This window comes from Malus domestica, chromosome 13 (genome assembly GCF_042453785.1).
Source record: "Malus domestica chromosome 13, GDT2T_hap1".
NCBI lineage: Eukaryota > Viridiplantae > Streptophyta > Magnoliopsida > Rosales > Rosaceae > Malus > Malus domestica.
The window spans coordinates 10,635,069-10,655,158 of NC_091673.1; the positions used below are offsets into that span (position 1 = coordinate 10,635,069).

The 20,090-nt window shown below is 40.4% G+C and overlaps 1 protein-coding gene and 1 pseudogene across 1 annotated transcript in view; both read right to left on the reverse strand.

Moving 5' to 3' along the window:
• On the reverse strand, positions 1–18,045 carry LOC139190410 (uncharacterized; annotated as a pseudogene).
• LOC103423940 (MATH domain and coiled-coil domain-containing protein At3g58220-like) overlaps positions 7,829–20,090 on the reverse strand; it is a 27,854-nt gene continuing 15,592 nt past the window's right edge. Inside the window, exons 3-5 of the mRNA XM_029091388.2 lie at positions 14,909–15,078; positions 14,426–14,774; positions 7,829–8,072 (exon numbers count right to left, since the gene is read on the reverse strand). Coding sequence (XP_028947221.2) covers positions 7,829–8,072; positions 14,426–14,774; positions 14,909–15,078 — 763 coding nt within the window. The remainder of the gene's footprint in view (positions 8,073–14,425; positions 14,775–14,908; positions 15,079–20,090) is intronic.

The following is a 20,090-nucleotide window of genomic DNA, read 5'->3' on the forward strand; positions in this document are numbered from 1 at the left end:
CTACAGTTCACTAGCAATTCCATGGATAGTGACCTCTGCCTTGATGAAGCAAGTATCCTTTAACACAAACCCCATGCTTGCCTGATTGAAAAGTCCTAGTGTAATGTATCTCCACCATCCCCATTCCGAATTTAAGGCAGTGAACAAGTGATTTGCCACAAGCACCAAAAATATTATCAGTTTACAAGTACTTTGAATTAAAATGCACAAATAGGTTGTGAACTTTTAATAAAAAATAGAACTAGATGGCGCTAAACAAATTAAATTTTGCCGTCTATCTACGGTTTATGGTCCCTTGAGGGTTACTCAAAATGTTCAGTTGCTTTCTTCTAGAGCCCAACAAGAGTCTCAACATGTCGCAACATTTCGCAACAACCAACCAGAAATTGTCGTATGCCATCGAGATTCAAACGCCACGAAGAACACGTGCGTCGTGGTCGTTGATGGGTCGAATTTCAGAATCATAGGGAGAGGCAATAAAACCACCCTTAATTTAAAAGTTTGTAACTTGTTCAAATCCTTATTTCATCATCCGATTAAGTAGCAATAGGATTAGGCAGATCTTTACCTTTACCAAACTGATGCCTGGCATGCACCTGGTCTAGGATGCGGAGGGTAAACTCTGCAAATATTTTACAGCCAGGAGGAAGAGATTTCAGTTCGGTTAACGCCATATAAAGAGCCAGATGAATACCAACTCCATTGCCTTTTCCCTTGGGATAGAGCTGTATCTTCCCGCAAAACAACCAACACATTTATAAAACTTTTACTTGACTCTTCTTAAGTTTCCGATGTCTTCGAGAGAAATTTCTTATACAGGAAGCGAAGTCTAGCCCATTTCTGGTCTCCGGCAATGAATACTTTTGAGTCGTAGGATTCGCCATCTAGCTGTGAGAAGTTGTCAATCCTCCAAATATTCTTGTACATAACAGGATCCTGTACCATCGATTGACACTCTCCTTTACCTGTCCTACTCTCTTTAGAAACAAAGACCTCCATTCCGAACACACAGGTGTCATAGTGAAAACTTTGTGCGAGAGAAATTAATTGAACGCCCAATCAGATTTCATCCCATGAAAGCGCCTTTCCTTTTGTTCTAAGCAATGCACAGGGAAAACATATAAGAAAATAAGACGATGCTTTGCAATTATGAGAACTATAAGCTTGTTTCTATTTTGAATTGAATAGTACCTTGAAAAACAAAGTAGTTCCCGTTGTTCTGATCGAGCAAAAACAACCTGAAAACAGCATACACTTCCGTAGAAATCTGGGGAGCATTTGATGCTGACATTACCAAGCAGAGAGAGATGTGCTCTTTTATATTCCTGTTCTTGTTTCCATTTGGATAGAAAACCAGTTTCTTGCAGCAAAACAAGTTATAGCACTCTAAATTAAGCAGCTCGAAATTAAGAAGATAATACTAAAATAAGAAGAAAATACTAGCAATTATTGCAAAGCTTACGAAAAAAGAAATAGTCAGAATTTTGGTCTTAGAAATTGAGAGAAAGGATTGTACCATTTGTATCCTCTGGCTTCAAAGTCCCCGGATTCGTATTTCTCCATTGATTTTTCGGTGAGCAATGAAACCGACCGGATTTTTACCGTGTAATGAGTTGTGTAACTAGGAGGTCGCACTTGGTGCCATGGCAAGTGCCTTCGCCCATGAGCGGTAGGTCTCGGGTTCGAGACTTGGGAGCAGCCTCTCCATAAATGGGGGTAAGGCTAGCCGACATTCACCTCTCCCAGACCCTGCGTAAAGTAGGAGCCTTGTGCACTGGGTACGACCTTTTAATGAGTTGTGTAACTACATTATCTAGGGATATTACTTAGTGATTAAGTATCTGTTAGTTAGTTATAGTTTACTCACCTTAGTGGTTACAATATACTTGTATATATATACCCAAAGTGTAAACTTTATTGCTTGGATAAATGAAATCATTTTTATCAAATATGGTATCACTCACCTTCTCTGTCTAACGACTTCGATCTCATCGCTCCCACTTCTCTCCCCACCTTGTTCGATCTCTTCTTCGATCGATTCTCTTGATCTCTTGATCGATTTCTTGATCCTGTTCAAGTTTCTTGATCTCCTGCTCAAATTTAGCCATGGTGTCTCCTTCGTCGGAATCAGCTTCTCCTGTTCATTCTGTTCCGACTGCTTCTCCAAACGCTAATTCTCTGAATTCCGTCTCCGTCACGATCCAAAACATCGGATCTATGGTGCCAATCAAGCTCACCACCATAAATTACTTGACCTGGAGTGCTCTATTTGCTCTGATTTTTTGTCGTTACAACCTTACCGGTCACATTAACGGATCTATGGTGGCGCCGCCTCAATTTCTTGATTCTTCGGGAAATCGCACTTTCAATCCTGAGTTTGTTTCGTGGTATGAGAATGATCAAAATATTCTCATCTGGATCAATTCTACCCTCTCTGAATCCCTCATTCCCTATACGGTTGGTGTGAATTCTGCTCGCGAACTTTGGATGAAGTTGGAATCTCGCCTCGCCACGGCTTTTCAGTCTCACATTCATGAGCTTCAATCTCATCTTCGTAATCTTACCAAGGGTGATTCTACTGCTGCTCAGTATCTTCAGCAAATTGAGGCAATTCCTAATGCCTTTGCAAGTGCCGACTCTCTGGTGGAGGATTCTGATTTGCTTTCTGTCACTCTACATGGTCTGCCCCCTGAGTATGATTCGTTCGTTGATGCCATTCAATTCCGTCTTGGATCTACGACTATTGATAAGTTGCATGGTCTGTTGCTTAGCAAAGAGATACAATTAGTCAATTGAAGAAAAACCACCTCAGACTCCTCTACATTTCAGGCTTTCAACAGTTCTGCCGGTATTATTCCCCTTCCACCTCTCACCCTAACTCTCAGGCTTTTGTTGCTCAGTCTTCTTTTGCCCTCACTACTCAAGGTCGTGGCATGGATTGCAATTATAATCGTGGCTACTCCAATCGCGGCAATTTCAAATCCTCTTATCGTGGCAATACCAATCGTTTCACCAATACCAATTATCGTGGCAATTTTTGTTACAATCGTAGAGGTCGCCAGCATTTCTCATCTTACACCAAGAAGACTCCGTGTCAAATTTGTCATCAATTCGATCATGAGACCTCTGATTGCCCTCATCGCATGAATCCGGTTTATGGTGGCAAGCCCTCTCACTCAGCTATGGTGGCCAATCCCTCATCATCCACTCCATCTTGGATTGTCGACTCTGGCGCTACATCTCATATGACCAACTCCTATGCAGCCTTGCAAAATCCTGAAGTCTATACTGGTCCAGAACAAATGTACATTGGTGATGGCAAATGTTTGCCTATCACTCACTCTGGCTCTACTACTTTGACCACATCTGATAATGCTTTTAAGCTTAATAAAGTACTATATGTTCCTGCATTACAACATAATCTTCTCTCTGCCAATCAATTTCTTATTGATAACAAATGTTCGATGCATCTTTATTCTACTCACTTTACTGTGAAGGATTTTTCTTCGGGGAGGATGCGTTTTAAAGGACCTGTCCAGCATGGTTTCTATCTTTTTCATTTCTTTTCTTCTGCACCTGATCAGCAGCATGCTCTCACTGCATTTGTCAAGGCTTCTAAGGATGTGTGGCACCAGAGATTGGGTCATCCTTCAGTCAAGATCATCGATAAACTTGCAGCACAGTCTTGTATTTCAGTTTTATCTCATTCAACTAAGTCTTTTTGCTTAGATTGTGCACTAGGAAAATGTTCTCGGCTTCCTTTTACTTCTACAGTTTGTACAACTAGCAAGCCACTCGAACTTGTACACACGGATGTTTAGGGACCATCACCTGTAACTTCTTGTCAAAGTTTCAGATATTATATCATATTTGTTGATGACTTTACCCGTTATTGTTGGTTCTATCCTTTGAAGCATAAGTCTGATATAATGTCCACTTTTATGCAATACAAATCTCTTGTTGAAACCTCTCTGTGTACAAAGATCATTGCTTTACGATCTGATTCTGGTGGTGAATATGTGAACACTCAGTTTTCACAGTTTTTAGCTACCCATGGTATTCAGCATCAACTCACTTGCCCTCACACTCCTGAACAGAATGGATGTGCAGAATGCAATCATCGCCACTTAGTTGAAACAGCTCAGACAATGCTAGCAGCTTCTAAGCTACCTCATACTTATTGGGTTGAAGCTTTTCACACAGCCATTTATCTTATCAACTGAATGTCAACTGCATCACGATCATCTCCTTGGGAATCTTTATATGATCGGGTACCTAACTACAATTTCCTGAAGGTCTTTGATTGTGCTTGTTTCCCTTGGTTAAAGCCTTACACTTCTTCTAATTTGGATCCTCGGAGTAAAGCTTGTGTATTTCTTGGTTACAGTATGAATCATAAGGGCTATAGGTGCCTTGATCCTGCCACCAACAGGTTATACATCTCTCGTCATGTTATCTTTAATGAATCTCATTTCCCATTTCATTATATTTCATCTTCTCAATCTTCAATCTCACAGTCCTCTTCTGGATCTCCTATTCCCTCCATTCTTACTTTTAAACTTCCTACACCTACACCTCCATCTTCATCTACACCTACACCTCCATCTACCTTGTCTCCCTCTTCTCAGATTCCTATCTCACCTAACCATATTTTATCTTCTTCCATACTCCCATCTTCTCATTCTTCTATAGAAGTTGCAGAACCTTCTCTCATTCCCTCTCTCAATACTCATTCCATGCAAACATGGTCAAAATCTGGCATTTTCAAGCCACGAGCACTTACTGCTACGAAACACCTTCTCCCATCTCATCTATCTCCTGATTATATACCTACTACATATCTCCAAGCTTCAAAGTTTTCTCATTGGCGTCAAGCTATGCAAGAAGAAGTCAATGCCCTCATCAACACTGGCACATGGTCTCTTCTTCCCAAATCTACATCTCAGAATATTGTAGGTTGTAAGTGGGTGTTCCGAATTAAAAGAAAGCCCAATGGTATTATTGATCGGTATAAGGCTCACCTTGTGGCCAAGGGATTCAATCAACAAGAAGGTTTAGATTACACAGAGACTTTCAGTCCGGTAGCAAAACCCGTTACTATTCGAATTCTTCTCACCCTTGCGGCTTAGTTTGATTGGTATTTAAACCAACTCGATGTCAACAATGCTTTTCTACATGGGACACTTACTGAATCTGTTTTCATGCATCAGCCTCCTGGTTTTGAAGATTCTACACAGCCATCTCATGTCTGTTACCTGCACAAATCCTTATATGGTTTGAAAAAAGCTCCGAGAGCTTGGTATGAGAAACTTCATGGTGCTCTTCAGTCACTTGGTTTTCACGGCTCTTCCAGTGATCATTAATTGTTCATTAAAAAGGTTTCCAACTATGCTGTGGTGTTCATTTTAGTGTATGTTGATGACATTTTAGTCATTGGACCCAATTCTGCTGAATGTCGAAAGGTTATTCATCAACTTAGCTCCCTATTTCCCATTAAAGATCTCGGACCTCTTCATTATTTTCTTGGTCTTGAAGTCAAACGCTTCTCTTTTGGTATTTTCATATCTCAGACCAAATATATTGTGGATCTGCTTTCCAAGGCCAACATGACTGGTGCTAAACCATGTACCACACCTCTTAGCATTTCTAAGCTTGATCATGACTCCCCTTTGTGTGATAATATCTCTGAGTATCGATCCTTGGTTGGTGCACTTCAATACCTTACATGGACACGATCGGATCTCAGTTTTGCAGTGAATCTTGTCTATCAATATATGCATCAACCCAGAATTTCCCATTTTCAAGCAGTCAAACGCATTCTTCGATATCTTAAGGGCTCCATTGATCTTGGTTTATGGTTTTCCAAAGGTTCTACACCTCCCACACTAACTGCATTCTCAGATGCTGATTGGGCTGGCTGTGCTCTTGATCGTCGATCTATTGGATGGTATTGTGTTTTTCTGGGCAATTCCTTGATCAGCTGGAGTGCAAAGAAACAACCCACTGTTGCTCGATCTTCAACAGAGGCTGAATATTGCTCTCTTGCCGATACTGCTTCTGAAATCACTTAGGTCTGTCAGTTGTTACTAGACATTGGTTATTGTTTGCCTCAACTCCTCAAATCTGGTGTGACAATATTTCTGCAATATCTCTTGCTAAGAATCCTTTATTTCATGCTCGGACCAAGCATGTGGAAATAGCCTATCGTTACATTCGCGAGAAAGTCTTAGCTTGTAAGATCTCTGTGCATTTTGTTTGTACCCAAGATCAGGTTGCTGATATTTGCACAAAGTCTCTGTCAAAATCCAGATTTCATTTTCTTCGTGGCAAACTTCAACTTCGGGTTCCCCGGTTTTGTTTGAGGGGGGATATAAAGGGTAATATTGTAACTACACTATCTAGGGATATTACTTAGTGATTAAGTATCTGTTAGTTATAGTTTACTCACCTTAGTGGTTACAATATACTTGTATATATATACTCAAAGTGTAAACTTTATTGCTTGGATAAATGAAATCATTTTTATCAAATAGGTGATGCATCCGAAATTGTTCTCATAATCCCTGAAATAAAATGTGTACATTAGTTACCGCTTTCAAATCCAACACGCTCAAGCAAACAGATAGAGCATCTCACCATCTTGGTCATCGAAGTTAAGACTAGTCATGTCGATAAACTTAATTTTCCGATGATTCAATTACAAAGAATTCAACCGGTTTAAGTGGCAGAATAAAATATGTTTTCCCGCTTATATTAAGGAAAAATTAAAGGTGTTATTCCTAACTTGAAACCTTTTAAAGATTGAACTGTTATGCTTTGCTTCCAACGGGTTGCCTTTGTTTCATTGAAAAGGTTATCCATCACCTGCTTGCGGATGCTTCCAAACACATTCTGCAATTTTAATTCTTACTAAAACGAAAAATGTTTACGGTTTAGCATTGTCAAAAAAGTTAAGATTAGACGAGCTAAACAAAGTATTTAGCTAAACACATGAGATGCTACTTGAAATTTACTGGTCAAGGCTCGACATATTTCTCGCATGACAGATTTTTGAAGAAAACAGGTCCTATCAAAGTGCACTTCAATCACAAGTCATTTGGTGGGAAAGGATTGCAGCTCTAGAGTTCTATTGAACGCCACTTTTAGGTACAAACCATATCGTGGACTGAGAACTTCATTTGAAGTCATAAGTCAATTAACATCATTTTAACAATATCGGAAACCTAATACAAGCTGACTATAGTGCTTCCGCAATCCCATGGATGGTGACCTCTGCCTCCACTATCCAAAGTATCCTTCACCAGAAACCCCTTGCTTTCCAGATTGAAATTGTCCAGTTTAAGGAACGTAGACCAACCCCAATCCAGATTAAGGGCACTAAACCAGTGATTATCTACACAGAAGAAATAAACCCTCATGTTATATGGCACTACATACAATTAAACACTCAGCGTACCAGGCCGATCTTTTACCTTCTTTAAACTTTTGCATGCATTCTTGACCATTGATAGACACTCTCCATTTCCTGTTCTTCTTTCTTTACAAACAAAGACGTCCGCTCCAAACACACAGTGATCATCTACGAAGGTTGCCTATTTATTAGTCTTAAAAGACCTCACACGACGAGGTTAATGTTAAAAAATGTGCATGTCAGTGGCTCAATATGTTAAACCCATAATATTTAAAAACAAGAAAAGCTGCCTTCCAATTCGCAAAAATCACAAACTTCAGCCAAAATTAATTAAAAACATCAAAATACCCTTCAATCACAAGTCAATGGTGAACAAGGATCTAAGCACTATGGTATACCCACACCTAGACGGTGCTTTTACAACATCATGGACAGTGACAAGGTTTTTAGTCCTTTCAAGCACTTATGTTTGGCATGCATTTGATCTACAATGCGCAGTGAAACCTCTGCAAATACTTTGGAACCAGCAATTTTTTTTGGATCACTCAATTCCAAGAAATGAGAAATGCAAGGAAGTGTTTCCGGATCATCCAATTCCAAGAAAAGAGAAATATGAGTACCCTTTCTATCGCCATTTCCCTTGGCATAGAGCTTTATCTTCCTGCAACATTGGGAAGAATATGATGATTTTTTATTATATATCTCTCGTTATTTGGGATGGGACCCAATTCACTTCACATCATTGCGAATTAAATGAGCAAACTCGTACATGGGAAGCAAATTTTCAGCAAGTTTTACACTGATCTACCACATCGAGTGCGAAAGTTATGTAGTTAAAATTGCATATATAGTTTGAAACTCAAAAATCATATCCTTTTGTTCTCATGCATGTAAAGCAAGATTATACAACAACAACAACAAAGCCTTTTCCCACTAAGTGGGGTCGGCTATATGAATCCTAGAACGCCATTGCGCTCGGTTTTGTGTCATGTCCTCCGTTAGATCCAAGTACTCTAAGTCTTTTCTTAGAGTCTCTTCCAAAGTTGTCCTAGGTCTTCCTCTACCCCTTCGGCCCTGAACCTCTGTCCCATAGTCACATCTTCGAACCGGAGCGTCAGTCGGCCTTCTTTGCACATGTTCAAAATCACCGGAGCCGATTTTCTCTCATCTTTCCTACAATTTCGGCTACTCCTACTTTACCTCGGATATCCTCATTCCCAATCTTATCCTTTCTCGTGTGCCCACACATCCCACGAAGCATCCTCATCTCCGCTACACCCATTTTGTGTACGTGTTGATGCTTCACCACCCAACATTCTGTGCCATACAACATCGCTAGCCTTATTGCCGTCCTATAAAATTTTCCCTTGAGCTTCAGTGGCCTACGACGGTCACACAACACGCCGGATGCACTCTTTCCATCCAGCTCGTATTCTATGGTTGAAATCTCCATCTAATTCTCCGTTCTCTTACGAGATAGATCCTAGGTAGCGAAAACGATCGCTTTTTGTGATCTTCGCTAGATTGCTTCGGTCATTAGTGTGGATAAGTATATAAATGGATAGAGATAGGAAAGCAAACACAAGATGTACGTGGTTCACCCAGATTGGCTACGTCCACGGAATAGAAGAGTTCTCATTAATTGTGAAGGGTTTACACAAGTACATAGGTTCAAGCTCTCATTTAGTGAGTACAAGTGAATGATTTAGTACAAATGACATTAGGAAATATTGTGGGAGAATGATCTCGTAATCACGAAACTTCTAAGTATCGGAGTGTGGTGTCGTCTTGACTTGCCTTATCTGTCTCATAGGTAGATGTGGCATCTTCTCTGGAAGTACTCTTCCTCCATCCAGGGGTGGTATCTTTAACTGGTGGAGATGCACAAGGTAATGTATCAATTTCACTTGAAGCTTACTTGTAGTTTCAGGCTTGGTCAAGCGCGATACAAACCATGTAGTAGGAGTCCCCCAAGTCGCCGAGCTAGGGGGTCTGCTGAAAGAGGTGACAGACAAGGTAAGCAATCAGAGCTCCGACTGATTGTTCACCTTCTCCCCATCTTGCAGTAGCATGAAGGATAAAGAGAAGAAAAATGAGAAGAGATGATATGAGATACTTTTGCTTTTGAAGAAGTAACTTTCCACAGGCTTATTCTTGAACTGAGCTGGAGGGTTTTCTGGTTTCCTCCAGAGTATAAGGCCGACTGAAGAATTTGAGGGTCAAAACAAGTCCATCAAATCTAGAGTACGTTCCACCCTGCTGATATGGGATACTTTTGCTTTTCACAGAGTAATGAATGTATCGGCACGTGTGCTGTTACGCTTGTCTCCACATGCTTCCTTGTATCCTTCGCACTTGCCCTATCTGTTCCTCAAGCAGATGCGGAATCTTCCCTGGAAACATAAGATGTTGAAGATGAGTACTCGAGAGCAATGCCAGGTAAGTAATCAGGTAAGGGGTTCCAGGCAGTCAGTTCCTGGCTGGAAGCTTGATTCCAAGTGCTGACTGATTGCTCTCTTTCTCCTTGTCTTGCAGGTAAAAACAAGGCCAAAAGAAAAGACAGGGAAAAAGCATGACATGGGATACTCTTGCTTTTAACCCTGATGATATGAGATATTCTTGCTCTAGTATAGCTTGTTTGCAGAGGTATTATCGGGGGGAAAGAAAGCTGAATATTTCGAAAGGCTTCGTTGGGAGTGCCCTCTCAGATATGATGAAGGGTTGAGCATTTTTGCAGGTCTGCCTGTCCGTTGGGGATGGAGGTCGACATATATAGGAGTCTCCCTAACAACAAGTAGTAATGCTATTCCTTTACCCTGCTTGGTCATAGCACGGTAGTGGGAGCTGCCAGTTTCACATGTTTTAACTCTGTCAGAGCACTTTGAAAAAGTGGTCTGTGGTATCTGGCTCTCGAGATTCGGAGAACGATGCCTCTTCGATTTTTGAGAAAGCAATCATGCTGGGGGTATGACTCTCGAGATTCGGAGAGCAGTGTCTCTTCGATTTTTGAGGAAGTAATCATGTTGGGAGTCTGGCTCTCGAGATTCGGAGGGCGGTGCCTCTTCGATTTTGGAGCAAGCAATCTTGTTGGGAGTGTTGTCTCGAATGTGAGTAAAGGTTGGGCATGTTTGCTAGTCTACCTTGCCACGAAGCACAAAGGTTGACACACAGGGACTTTCCAATTATCCAGCAATGGTACTGTTCCTTTACCCTCTCTTCGATTTTGAGAAAGTAGTCATGTTGGGAGTCTGGCTCTCGAGATTCGGAGGACGGTGCCTCTTCGATTTTGGAGCAAGCAATCTTATTGGGAGTGTTTTCTCGAATGTGAGTAAAGGTTGGGCATGTTTGCTAGTCTACCTTGCCACGAAGCACAGAGGTTGACACACAGGGACTTTCCAATTATCCAGCAGTGGTACTGTTCCTTTACAGTTGTGGGTAATAATATGGTAGCTAGACCTTCAAAATTTATGTGTCTAAACTTTTGTTAGTGCTGTTTCTTTGCTATTCTTTTACCTTTCTTGGTCAGAGCGATGTAGTGGGAGCTGCAAGTTTCACGTGCTCAACTTTGGCAGAGAACTTTGGCAAAGTTATTTGTGGTACCCATGAGCTATTGTTGCGTGTGGGAAGTGGGTGATTGAACAGTAAGATTCATGTGCTTTCTACTTCACCAGAAGTCTTCGACAGAATGCCCATAATTTCTGCAAAGCTGAGTGTGCGTGTGACAGATGCTGACAAGGCTAGAAAAGTAGGTGCCTCTTCGATTTCTGAGATCGGCCCTCGTGGTCTCTGAGCAGCCCAGCTTTTGAGAAAGCGAGCGCCTCTTCGATTGATTCGGAGAACGATGCCTCATCGATTTTTGAGAAAGCAATCATGCTGGGGGTCTGGCTCTCGAGATTCGGGGAGCAGTGTCTCTTCGATTTTTGAGAAAGTAATCATGTTGGGAGTCTGGCTCTCGAGATTCGGAGGACGGTGCCTCTTCGATTTTGGAGCAAGCAATCTTGTTGGGAGTGTTTTCTCGAATGTGAGTAAAGGTTGGGCATGTTTGCTAGTCTTCCTTGCCACGAAGCACAGAGGTTGACACACAGGGACTTTCCAATTATCCAGCAATGGTACTGTTCCTTTACCCTCTCTTCGATTTTTAAGAAAGTAGTCATGTTGGGAGTCTGGCTCTCGAGATTCGGAGGACGGTGCCTCTTCGATTTTGGAGCAAGCAATCTTATTGGGAGTGTTTTCTCGAATGTGAGTAAAGGTTGGGCATGTTTGCTAGTCTACCTTGCCACGAAGCACAGAGGTTGACACACAGGGACTTTCCAATTATCCAGCAGTGGTACTGTTCCTTTACCCTTGTGGGTAATAATATGGTAGCTAGATCTTCAAAATTTATGGGTCTAAACTTTGTTAGTGCTGTTTCTTTGCTATTCTTTTACCCTTCTTGGTCAGAGCGATGTAGTGGGAGCTGCAAGCTTCACGTGCTCAACTTTGGCAGAGAACTTTGGCAAAGTTATCTGTGGTACCCATGAGCTATTGTTGCGTGTGGGAAGTGGGTGATTGAACAGTAAGATTCATGTGTTTTCTACTTCCCCAGAAGTCTTTGACAGAATGCCCATAATTTCTGCAAAACTGAGTGTGCGTGTGACAGATGCTGACAAGGCTGGAAAAGGCTGGAAAAGTAGGTGCCTCTTCGATTTCTGAGATCGGCCCTCGTGGTCTCTGGGGAGCCCAGCTTTTGAGAAAGCGAGCGCCTCTTCGATTTTTGAGATCGGCCTTCGTGGTCTTTGAGCTGCCCAACTTTTGAGAAAGCAAACGCCTCTTCGATTTCTGAGATCAACCCTCGTGATCTCTAAGCAGCCCAGCTTTTGAGAAAGCAAACGCCTCTTCGATTTCTGGGCAGGCGCCTCTTCGATTTCTGAAGCTTCGTCGAATGCAGATTTTTATAAGGGCTGGCATTAAGTTCCAAAGCACACTTGAATCTCCACCAGTAGAAGCTTCATTCTTGCACTTCTAAGATCTTGATTTGTCCGACCTCTTCTCTCTTCAACACCTTTGAAAATGTCTGGCCCCTCCGACCGTCGTTTTGACTTGAACCTTGTTGAAGAGGCAGCCCCGCCTTCTCCAGACAACATATGGCGCCCATCCTTCGTCTCCCCTACTGGTCCTCTTACCGTTGGGGATTCCGTGATGAAAAATGATATGACCGCTGCGGTGGTGGCCATGAACCTTCTCACTCCCAAAGATAACAGACTACTTTCCAAACGGTCTGATGAGTTAGCTGTTAAGGATTCGCTGGCTCTCAGTGTTCAGTGTGCAGGTTCTGTGTCTAATATGGCCCAACGCCTATTTGCTCGAACCCGCCAAGTTGAATCATTGGCGGCTGAAGTGATGAGTCTCAAACAGGAGATTAGAGGGCTCAAGCATGAGAATAAACAGTTGCACCGGCTCGCACATGACTATGCTACAAACATGAAGAGGAAGCTTGACCAGATGAAGGAAACTGATGGTCAGGTTTTACTTGATCATCAGAGATTTGTGGGTTTGTTCCAAAGGCATTTATTGCCTTCGTCTTCTGGGGCTGTACCGCGTAATGAAGCTCCAAATGATCAACCTCTGATGCCTCCTCCTTCTAGGGTTCTGTCCAGTACTGAGGCTCCAAATGATCCCCCTCCGGTGCCTTCTCTTTCTGGGGCTCTACCGACTGCTGAGACTTCTCCTAAGCAACCTTTGTGAAAGCTCCCTCTTGTGTGCTTATTTTGACTCATGTATATGTACATATTTGTAGCTTATCGGGGATATCAATAAATAAGTTTTCCTTCATTTCAACGTATTGTGTTAAATACACCAAAGCCTTCTTCGCTAAGTTCTTTGAATTTTCTTTTGTTAAAGCTTGCATGTTGAAGCTTTCTGAGTGGAGCATGTAGGTTGGGGTAGTGTTCCCTTAATTTCCCGAGTGAGGAAAACTTCTCGGTTGGAGACTTGGAAAATCCAAGTCACTGAGTGGGATCGGCTATATGAATCTTAAAACGCCATTGTGCTCGATCCTGTGTCATGTCCTTCGTTAGATCCAAGTACTCTAAGTCTTTTCTTAGAGTTTCTTCCAAAGTTTTCCTAGGTCTTCCTCTACCCCTTCGGCCCTGAACCTCTGTCCCATAGTCGCATCTTCTAATCGGAACGTCAGTAGGCCTTCTTTGCACATGTCCAAACCACCGTAACCGATTTTCTCTCATCTTTCCTTCAATTTCGGCTACTCCTACTTTACCCCGGATATCCTCATTCCTAATCTTATCCTTTCTCGTGTGCCCACACATCCAACGAAGCATCCTCATCTCCGCTACACCCATTTTGTGTACGTGTTGATGTTTCACCGCCCAACATTCTGTGCCATACAGCATCGTCGGCCTTATTGCCGTCCTATAAAATTTTCCCTTGAGCTTCAGTGGCATACGGCAGTCACACAACACGCCGGATGCACTCTTCCACTTCATCCATCCAGCTTGTATTCTATGGTTGAGATCTCCATCTAATTCTCCGTTCTTTTGCAAGATAGATCCTAGGTAACGAAAACGGTCGCTCTTTGGTATTTCTTGATCTCCGATCCTCACCCCTAACTCGTTTTGGCCTCCATTTGCACTGAACTTGCACTCCATATATTCTGTCTTTGATCGGCTTAGGCGAAAACCTTTAGATTCCAACACTTCTCTCCAAAGGTTAAGCTTTGCATTTACCCATTCCTGAGTTTCATCTATCAACACTATATCGTCTGCGAAAAGCATACACCAAGGAATATCATCTTGAATATGTCGTGTTAACTCATCCATTACCAATGCAAAAAGGTAAGGACTTAAGGATGAGCCTTGATGTAATCCTACAGTTATGGGAAAGCTTTCGGTTTGTCCTTCATGAGTTTTTACGGCAGTCTTTGCTCCTTCATACATATCCTTTATAGCTTGGATATATGCTACTCGTACTCCTTTCTTCTCTAAAATCCTCCAAAGAATGTCTCTTGGGACCCTATCATACGCTTTTTCCAAATCTATAAAGATCATGTGTAAATCCTTTTTCCCATCTCTATATCTTTCCATCAATCTTCCGGCAGTGAAAGGTTCTGATTTGCTGCATTCAGTACCTAACTCTGAAAAGTTCTCAACCTTCCAAATATGCTTGCACATAACAGCATCCTTGATCATCGATATTGACTCTCTATTGCCAGCTCTTCTTTCTTTACAAACGAAGACCTCAGCTCCAATCACACAGGAATCGTCAACAACATATCCGTTGGAAGCATCAGTAAACGATTTAAGAGTGACAAGCTTATCAAATCCCGAATAACGCATCATCCCATGGAAACATTTTTCCTTTTTATTGGCATCTATGGAATATGCAAGGTACAAAATAATGATCAGAAAATGAGCAATGAGCACTGAACTTTGCAAACAAGAAAATTTCCGGTCTATGAATATGCTCACTTGATGAGAATTAACTTTTGGTGTAGGTAAAATGTACCTTGAAGAACCAGGAACATGCCTTTATTCTGATCAAGCAAAGAGAACCTGAAATCAACATATACTTCGCTTCCAGTCTGAAGTGAATCAGCTCCAACCATTTCCAAGTAAACAGAGATATAACCTTCCACATTTTTCTTCTTGTTTCCATTCGGGTAGAGCACTAGTTTCCTGAGAGCAAACATACAGTATGGCTAACATCTTTTTTTAACCAGCTTACACCGCACGTGATACACGAAACACATTATTGCAGTACAAAGAAAGAAAATATCATAGAACTAATGTCAGACAGTGAGTGTGAAACATAAGTTTGCAGAAGATGATGTTAAACTCAAACTTTAGCAGATGATATAACGTGGGATTTACCATTTGTATCCTGCAGCTTCAAATTCTCCCGACTCATATTTGTCCGCCAAAAGTTTGGTTAGCAATGAAAATGACGCGATTTTTAGAGTGTAATGAGTTGGAGGTGAATCTGAATATGATGTCGAAAACCCTGAAAAAAAAAATAGTGTTAATGGAAGCACATATTGTTTATACTAAAACCATTAATATAAATCAGAAAAAACTATTTAACCATTTTGTTGAAAGAGATGACAAGCCATGGCAATAAAATTGAAATTGATTATACTGTTAAGGCTATACAATTATATTTTGCTTGAAGAGGAGCTTACCTATATATAATGTCATTAGAGAAGCAAGTACGAGCATCTAATGGAGAGATTTTTTAGTATGATCGGAACACAGAGTGAAACACTTCATGTTATTATATACTTAAAAAAAATCTTCCCTCTAATTATATAATGTCATGTGGCATACGACCCCTTTTTCCGAATAAATTGAAAAATCTCTTTATGCAATGAGTTTGCTGCACATTGGACAAGATATGTCTTTTCATCTCTATATCGTACTAAATTTAATAAATTTCGGTGTGCAATCTCTTTCTTTTCCGATTCATTAAAAAAAAGCAACAACACAAAGCACTCTTTTCCGATTCATACATTGTGGATACCTCGGATTTGTTAAAATTTGAAAGTGAAAATATTGTATAAAGGAAGACTCCAACACTTTAATCTTCAAACCATACAAAGGTCTTTCTTCAAATTCCCACACAAAGCACTCAAACCTTTCTTCCCAAGCACGATGAGGCAATATTCATGCCCATTAAAATGAAATTTGGAACCTTGAATTAGCAACATAACTTGAACCCGAGGCACTGAACCAGTTATAATCTAGGCACTGCTTTGCGAGAATAGAAGAATACGAAAAGGTTCTCAGTTACTGCTGTTGCGACTATAGATTTAGGCGTAGGTTTGTAGCTCTATTGAGCCAATTTCAACTTTTTCTTTTTTGCTTTGCTGTCAACTTTTTCTTTTTGCTTTTCTTCTCTTTTTCTTGCACCCATAGTCCTCACTCTAATGAAAGGGTACGATAACTTAATACAAGTTCGGGTACTATTAAAATTGTAACGTTCCGATCTCAAGATATGACAAAAAAAAATTAAAGTAAATTGCAGTTTAGTATCTTTAAGTTTTGTGGTTTTCAATATTTAGTACATGAATTTTTTTTTGTTTCAGAATCATACCTAAAGTGTTAATTTTGGGATAGTTTTATACATCCATTAGTCTGATTTTTAAGTCTCTCGTTAACTGATGACGTGACGTCCATGTGGACAATGATTAAACGCCACGTATCATTAAGAGATCCACGTGAAAATTAAAATCATTTAATTAAATATTAAAAACTAAAAAAATAAAATCATTTAATTTTTTTTTTTGCATGGGGAACCTACCCCTTATCTCCCTCGCCTTTCTTCCCCGCTCCCGTCTTCCCCCAACTCCCTCACCTCACTTGCTCCCTCAGGGCCAGTCCTGAGAATTTGGGGGCCCTAAGCCAGCCCTTGAAGTGGGGCCATAAAATTCTCTGATCTCCGATTCTTTGTATATTGATTTGTATAAAAAAGAATTTGCTAAATGCATAAAAAGTTCTATTTTCACATCAAATATCATTAAAAATTAATATAAAAAGGAGATAAATATACAAAGATTATTTAAACATTATACGATTCACGTTTTTAGACACAGATGTACTAAATGTTTGCAGTCAAGAGTTTAAGATTTAGAGTGAAGAATAATAAAACTTGATGATCAAGAGAGTAGATAACAATAAAACTTGATTGACGAGTATAATAAATTCAACATCAATTGTTCTCTTGTGTTTTTTCCTTCTAAAATCAACATCACACTAACGAATTGAATATTAAAATAATCCATTAAATAAAAAGTTATTGAAAAGAAAATTATAAAATTCAAAGTTTTGATTACCTTAAAGTACAATCTTTAAGACCATATGATAGTTGGTTTAAACATTCAATAAAAATAAAGAGAATTGGAAATTGGTTTAAACATTCGATAGAAATTGACAGAATGAGAAGTTAAAAGAAAAAAGATTGCAAAAAAACTTGAGTTTTATAACTTTATATGTATTTGGACAGATGGATTGAGAGTTGAACAAATGAATTAGCAGTAAATTTGAAAAATACGAAAAAATTAAGAAAAATTTAATGACTAAAAGGCAGCTTTGTGTTTCGAACCCAACACCCCAATAAAAAATGAAGCCAACATTTCTACTGCATTAACAAATAAATTATGATATTTCTTACTTTTTTTTTTTTTCGTATTTATATGTTGTTACAAGATATAAAATTTTGGGTAAATTACATAGTAACCCCTCAGGTTTGAGGTATATTGCAATCTTATACAACATCTTTAAAACATTTCACTTTCATACCTCAAGTACTATTTTATTTCAATTTCATACATCCGTTAGAAAATATGTTAAATAAACAGTTAACTGATGACGTGGCAAATAAAGGGTCCTTTTTTATGCTGACGTGGCTGCCACATTTGTGCCACGTGGCTAAACACTTAATAAAAAAATTCAAATAATTAATTAAAAAAAAAAAAAAACCGAAACCATGTTCGTCTTCCCCACTCTCTCTCTCTCGAACCCCATACCCCCTAAAATCCCCAGATCCAAAACCCAAAATTCCCAGATCCAAAATTCCCAGTTCTCGACCTTCAACCACCACGAGAATCTCATCCCGATTATCCACTCCCAAGCTCCCCAAACCGCCATTTTTCACCACACCACCTCTCCCTCTCTCTTACCCAAGCCACTGCCATTATTCATTTCATCAACCCAAAAGACAAGAGCCACCCCCACTTCACCACTCGAACAGATGCAGCCACCCACCCACCCATTTTATCTCAATCCAAAACCAAAGCCTCTCCTAACCCACCCCAGAATCCAATAGTTTCAAGGAATTGTAGAACCTTACAATTTCAAAAACCAAAAACCCACTTCAAATTTCAATCTTCTCTCTCTTCGTCTTCTGGTTTTTTTTTTTTTAATCAATTCTCTCTTCCTTTTCTGGGTTTTGCGGCAGAGGATGGTGGGTTTGCGCTTGACGGGAGGAATAGTGCAGGGACTCGGCATTATACATTGCTGCCGCCCTCCCATTTGCTTTCGGGTAAGGATGGACAGAATACTTTGAGGAGTCCATATATGCCTCTGCGCCTGCAAAAAGAAAAAGTGAAGGAAGATACAGCAGTTGCCAAAGCCAAGGCAAAAGGGTTTTGCTTGTTGGGCTTTAGAAATTTGGATTTAGGGTGGGGAAAGATGGTAGAAAACCACACGGCAGTCGTGCGGGGGAGGGGGCGATGGTTGTTTGGACGGGGAATGTTTTTGGAGGCGCAGTGGGGAGGGAAATGGTTGCGGGTGATGGGGGATGGGGGAAGGGGTGGGTGTTGGGGGGTGCGAGGGTGGGCACGGGTGGGGATTCTGGGGAAGGAGATCTGGTTTTTTTTTTTTTTTTTTTTTTTAAACTTTTCTTTAAATAATTATTTTAATATTTTATTAAATGATTAGCCATGTGGCACAAATGTGGCAGCCACATCAGCACAAATGTGGCAGCCACGTCAGCATTTAACAGATTAATGGACAGAAAATCTAACGGATATATTATTTTGAAATAAAATGGTACATGTGTATGAAAATGAAATGTTTTAAAGACATTGTATGAGGTTGTAATAGAGCTCAAACCTGATGGGATACTATGTAAATTACCCTAAAATTTTTCTGGACGCTTCCGAAGTGGGCCGTAGGCGGGCGCCTAGTTGGCTACCCTCAGGCCTGCCCTGTGCTCCCTCGCCACTTCCGCCTCACCTTGCTGAGCCGCTGCTCGGCGTCTCTGAAATTCTCGTTGTAGAACCTCCGGGCGGCTTTCGAGTACTAGGGCTCGGCCGCGGGCACGCGCTTCTGAGGAGTATGGAGGCAAAGAAAATTCACAACAAATGATTCCGAAGAAGTATTCGTCTCAAAAGAACTAATTTTTACTGAAATTGGACAAAGTAATACTGCCAATCAAGCTTTCCTCTGTCCTTAACATTAACAATCTTAAAACTAATTTCAACTGTCAAACAAGACTATTGTCAAAAAGTCTCCAATTCCCAATTTTTTGAAACGAAATAATGTTCAAGCCACAAAAACACAACAAAAAAGGCATACCTTTATCAATTTCCACACAATAGAAAGCCCCAAATTTATTTACTTTTCACAAAAGAAAAAAAAAAAAACCTCCTTTTCCATTGAATCTGCTTCTCCTCGTGATTAATTTGACACAAATCCACGACTCACAGCACAGAGAGAGAATTACAGCAACAAAGAGTAAATTTCAAAGGTCACTGAACCGATCCCAAATCGAGTACTTGCCTTGTTTCATGTGATGTTGAACTCCTGAGAAGAGGAGGAAGTGGCGAGGGAGCAGGTGAGGCGGGGGAGTGTGCGGATGGGGATGAGAGAGAGGGAGGGTGGGATCAGCGTTGGGGGAAGATGGGAACGGGGAAAAAAAGGTGTGGGTCCCCATGTAAAAAAAATAAATAAATGATTTTATTTTTTTAGTTTTAAATATTTAATTAAATAATTTTAATTTTCACGTGAACCCCTTAATGACATGTAACGCTCAATCATTGTCCACATAAGTACCACGTCATCAGTTAAAGGAAGACTTAATAGTTTAGATATGATTCTGGGATGAAAAAAATTTCATATACTAAATGTTGAAAATCCAAAACTTGAGGGTAGTAAACTAAGATTTACCAAAAAAACTTGTAGTTCAACAA